This window comes from Xyrauchen texanus, chromosome 36 (genome assembly GCF_025860055.1).
Source record: "Xyrauchen texanus isolate HMW12.3.18 chromosome 36, RBS_HiC_50CHRs, whole genome shotgun sequence".
NCBI lineage: Eukaryota > Metazoa > Chordata > Actinopteri > Cypriniformes > Catostomidae > Xyrauchen > Xyrauchen texanus.
The window spans coordinates 23,165,466-23,171,465 of NC_068311.1; the positions used below are offsets into that span (position 1 = coordinate 23,165,466).

General features: G+C 36.5%; 1 protein-coding gene across 1 annotated transcript in view; it reads right to left on the reverse strand.

Annotated features, from left to right (window-relative positions):
• Positions 1–5,994, reverse strand: part of LOC127629551 (huntingtin-interacting protein 1-like) — a 69,575-nt gene extending 63,581 nt beyond the window's left edge. Inside the window, exon 1 of the mRNA XM_052106641.1 lies at positions 5,791–5,994. Coding sequence (XP_051962601.1) covers positions 5,791–5,910 — 120 coding nt within the window. The 5' untranslated portion in view covers positions 5,911–5,994. The remainder of the gene's footprint in view (positions 1–5,790) is intronic.
• Positions 5,995–6,000: the final 6 nt, after the last annotated feature.

Genomic DNA, 6,000 nt, shown 5'->3' on the forward strand with positions numbered 1-6,000 from the left:
TAAGTACTAGCACTCCGCAAAATGCGATTTCTAAACAGCGGCAAGCTGCAACTTTATTATTATTATTTTTAACTCGAATTCTGTGATATTTAATTCACTATTCTGATTGGTGCATATCTTTTTTGCACACTGACAAGATCTCGCTAATCAGTATGCAGTGTGCAAAAATAACTGATGCTATCATAGATATTAGATATAGATAGATAGATATTGACTTTATTGTCAGACAAAGTCTTACATTTTTCTTGCATGACAGTATGTTTATTCACAATTATTACTATATAAATCACCATTACGTTACTCTATCGCGCGTGCGAGCATCAATAATGCGGATATATGGCACTGAAATGCCTTCATAATGATGACCATAATGATGAATAAAATTATGAAACCGTAAAAAGACTTATACATTTTTACATTGTTATTATTAACAATAATCAATATTACCCAAAATCGAACCTTTTTATGCTGCTTGTTTAAACTTATTTTGCAGCTTTGAAGATTTCTGACAAGAAAACGGGACAGTCAAACTAAAAATAAATGGCATAATGAGAATGATCATTCATGATGTTCATGTCTTGAGCTCAAAACGCACTTACAAACACCAACAAATGTTTGAAAAAACATCCGACTTGGATCTGATGTGAATTCCGATCACAGAATGAAGCACAATTACATTCATTATTGAGATATATGTGATGCTTACTCTTACGCATACTAATCACTTTCATGCTAAATATAATTTATACTTAAACAAATACCAGAGACCGCTTAGACAAATGTCTCATGTGCTGAGAATGTGCTAATGTGCTAACCACAAAAATATAAATCATAACATTTTAAGAACCAATTCATGGTCAGAATGGTGACCTTTTGAATCAGGCTCGCGCAGGAGAATTATTGCACCTCGACCTGTAATTAGCCAAAATGCACCGTTCGACTTTTCCGAGACCCTCTACTCTTCCCTGTGGAACACGGAAGCTTGATCTCTGACCCACTCTCTGTAGATCTGAATTTCTGCTTCATCTTGTAAACTTGAAGCTGTATTTTTTAAATGGAATATTTACAGTGTAAGAACTCAGAACCAAAAATTTGCTGTTTGAAAATACATATTTATAAAACTGTGCAATAAAAAAAAACTATTCAATTTCGTTTAATATGAAATGTCCAGGATTGGAGTTTAAAAAATTAAAATTCAAACCTATTTAAAATACAACGTAATAGTAGATTTGGCTCATAATTAATACATTTATAATTCAAATTCAAAAGTCTATAATTCAAATTTACACAATTCTAATTCAAACTGTTTTGTCGTATTTCTGGCTCCATACTTGTGGCAACATTGAGAATGCATTGTGTTATGCGAATTGCAGTGTGACACATTTGAAAATCAAGCTTGCATAACTAGACTCGTCTGCTTTCAGATACTTGCAGAGTATGTTAACAAGTGCTGGGAGTCTGAGACAATAAAGTATTATATTCATGGAAAGTGGCATTTACATTGAATCATTTAGCAGGTGCTTCTATCCAAAGTGACTTAGAAATTAAGATACTTAAGGTATTGAGTAAAGTAGGACATTTATAGTATACAGAGAAAGTAGAGACGGAGTGCTTAGAGAGTAAATTAAGACTGTCTGGGTATGTGCTGGTGAGTCCTGGAAAAACAGAGGGAAGCAAGATTAGTCTCCTCCCCAGAACTCCTCCACGGGAACGGAACAAACACAGGAAGGAACGCACAAGCGCAAGAGATGCAGGGTCATAAACTTAACTGTTTTAAAGTGGGCTAGTTTGATATAGCAGCAGGAGGAATTACAGGAAAAATTAAGAACAGAAATAGAATGACCTGAATTAGCATTAAAGAGATAGTTCACCCAAAAAATTTAATTATCTAATCATTTACTCACCCTCATGCCATTCCAGATGTACATGACTTTCTTTCTTCTGCTGAACACAAACAAATATTTTTAGAAGAATATCTCAACCCAGAAATGTTGAAGCTCCAAAAAGCACATAAGGGCAGCATAAAAGTAATCCAGATGACTGCAGTGGTTAAATCCATGTCCTCTGAAGTGATATGGTAAGTGTGGGTGAGAACCAGATCAATATTTCTTGATCCTTTTTACTATAAATTATTCTCCCTGCCCAGTAGGTGGCGAAAAGGACAAAGAATGCAAATCGCCAAAAACAAAAGTTGAACACTCCCACACCTATCACATTGCTTCAGAAGATATAGATTTAACCACTGGAGTCATATGGATTACTTTTTTGCTGCCTTTATGTGCTTTTTTTGGAGCTTCAAAATGTTTGTACCCATTCACTTATATTTTATGGACCTAAAGATTCCTCGTTTGGGTTCAGCAGAAGAAAGAAAATCAATGATGAGAGAATTTTCATTTTTGGGTGAACTATCCCTTTAAGCTAATCTTGAACGTTGATACAAACTGTTCTGTAGGATGTTTACTGTGCACATGATGACTGATTTTTTGATTACTTATATTTGGCAAACACTTTCTGAACATGTTCAGAAAGATTTCGAGGCTGGCCGGATGCCTCTTTGCTAGACTTTGACCACAACAAACGTTCCCTGCTAAGATTTCCTCCTCATGAAACACATTTTAAGTAGATACTAGTCTTCTAACAGCCAGCCACAAGGCAAACCACGCTCATGTCATTACAGAGCGCCACACTAACATCCTCTCATTTAAAACAGGCCGAACTCACACCACAGAAGGCCCAATAATCTAAATATAGAGTTCCAAGGGCAGAAAAGAGATGGGAAATTATGGGATCTGACTTCCTCCAGGAAAACTAGCTGATACGGACTGCTCACAGTATCATTTCCCACTAAGACCTGATTTTTAGTAAATGGTGATTGAGGCTAACATTCTGCCTAACATGTCTTCCACAGAAGAAAAAGAGTCATATGGGTTTGGAATAACATCTTAGGGCGAGTAAATGATGACATAATTTTCATTTTAAGTATTATTTTCAAATGTCTGTGTGAAGAAGAATGACATAATTTTAGGCTTTATAATTGGATATCTTGGATGACTGTGACAGTCAACGTCTTGTAGTCAAATCTGTTCAACTTTTCAGTTTAATAAAAGCTTCGATTGATTAAATCAAATAAGTATCAAAAGACAGCTGAGGTGCTGTGCGAACATGAAATGAGCAAACGCTTCAACTGAACTCCCGTGCCTGGGATTGACCCAGTGATCAAGGTGCATGTGTCACGAGTCTCGCTAATCCATCCCACTGGCCTAGTTGTAAACGTGAGAACTGAATTGAGCATGACTGAATCAAACATGATGGTGCAGATTGTGAGGAGTCATTGTTACCACTCCAAATATCAAGCAAATTTGCATCGCCGCAACGAAAATAGGCCATAATGAGGCAGTGCTGTTTCAGACTTGAAACCCACCACTATGGCAGTCGACTGCAGCTTCATTCATGTGACCTACTTTTCCTGATTGTCTCTGGATGAGGAGGGGGAAGACCCCCAGAGAAGTGAGAAGAGTGCATGAACAATGAGAATGATTTCCTCCATTCCTCACAACACACTTTTAGACTCAGACACCCGGGTACTGGCTGCATTATTTGAGGCTTACCATAAATATATGATATTGTATTGCTCTTTATTTGTGCTATTATTTTCCAAAACACTGAAGACTACATCTACCATTCTCTCACACATGGGAAATGGAATATAGGCTGATGGCATGCACCAGAATCCATGACTATCAAACTCAGCCCATCGGGTTAGTACTGCATCTTTGAACTGCTAAAAGCATTTTAACAGCTGCTCGATAAATGGGCATCAGTTTGGAAACACAGGATTCACTCACAGATTATCCCTCCGATATGAACTTTTTGATATTAATATTCAAAATGATATTTGAGTTAAACCTCTCATTACACCCATGTGGATTCCACCAACCTGTGTGCATACAATTACATTCGTAATGGCTCTTTGAAAGCAATAACCAATATAAAAATAAACTGAAGGAGTACCATGGTAGAACTTTGTTCCCATCCTAGTGATACTAGACCTTGGACTGATTGGCAGCCACTGATAATAAAAAGGTGTGACATGTCCATGGTTCACTGAACTGAAAGTGAATTTATAAGGCAATCAGTTCCTGTTCTGTCTGTAAACATTATGGTTTGTACATTGCAGTAAACATTAATTTTATGGTTTTGGCAAACACACATTAGTGGATTGCTTCAGATGACTGAATAAAAGGTGTGCATCATAACAAACACACACTGTGTAGAGTCAGCTGTGACTTTCACAATAGCGTGTGAGACAATTATGTACTTGAATACTAAATACTATACTATTCAAATTCACAATTTGTTCTAGCTCCCGGCAATCTTTCTGCTCCTGCTACTGTGAACCATTTTCAAAGAGCTCGCTGGCGATACATGGGTCAACGGGTCAATAATGGGGGTGCTCATTTTTGGTCCAGATCTATTAAGTTATTCAAAACAACATAAAAAGAAAATGCAATTCACACAAAACTATTACTTGAATAATCCTTAACTATGATAAAAATGGTTTTGATGTCAATTTTGGAGTTCAAAGTCCCCAATTTGGAATGCCCAATTCCCAATGCGCTCCAAGTCCTCGTGGTGGCTTAGTGACTTGCCTAAATTCGGGTAGCTGAGGACGAATCTCAGTTGCCTCTGCATCCGAGATGTCAATCCGTGCATCTTATCACATGGCTTGTTGAACACATTGCAGCGGAGACCTAACGTATGGAGGCTTCACGCTAATCTCCACGGCATCCACGCAAAACTCACCACAAGCCCCACCGAGAGCGAACCACATTATAGCGCCCACAAGGAGGTTACCCCATGTGACTCTACCCTCCCTAGCAACTGGCCAATTGGTTGCTTAGGAAGCCTGGCTGGAGTCACTCAGCACACCCTGTATTTGATCGTGCGACTCCAGGCGTGGTACTCAAGTGTCTTTACTCGCTGAGCTACCCAGGACCCCCAAGTTCAGTCATTTTTATATTTTTCTGGGGGGCTTAAAGTAAAAAAATGTCCAAGTGGTGTAAGCGAGTCTGTACATTTTTTTTTTGAGTCTCATTAAAAGTTGAAATTCTTGATTAAAATTAATGTTGGCAAATAGTTTGGAATAATATTTTATTATTATTTCTTAAAATATATATGAGAAGTGAAACTGATTAATATATATATAATTATATATAAAATTATTATTAGGAAAAAATTATTATAAAAATTATAGACCAAAATTCTGTTGTCATCTCACAAAATAACAATAAAATAAACAGCGAGGACCCCCATTAGACGTTTTTATTAAAAGGCATTTTGTTGAGGTCAGCTGGAGTAACCAAAAACGTCTTGATATTCGTGACTTAAACAATATATATATATATATATATATATATATATATATATATATATATATATATATATATATATATATATATATATATATAGTGCCTAAAAAATATATATATTTTTTTTTTAATTAACGATTAAGCTGTGTACACTCACGTGTAATTAAGGTTTAGGGAAAGTACATTTTACTTGACAGTTACACTAATACATATTTTTTAAATAATTTAATATTTTTTTGTAAAAGAAAAGTTATGAGACCAACGTGGGCATAAATATTACATGTCTACCACTTGACAAATGTGTTTTAAACAAAAATATATATATATATATTTCAGATTTCTCATTTATAGCACACAACCTTATTTGACAATGACCCACATGCATGAATAAACTTGCTCTGCGGTGCTTATAATTCCTTACCTGACTGCGCTCGAAGTTTTCCTTTTCAACTTCCAAACTATTGGCACCGCCAGTGCGGCGGCTGAGCACTTTGGGAATCGGGTTCGGGACTTGCTGCATGGAACTCTTCACACGATCCATTGTGGAGAGAAGATCCCAACTGCGCGTGCGACCGAGACTTGTTAATCAAAATAAAAATAGTGTAAAATAGGCTTGATTTAACGATAAGCA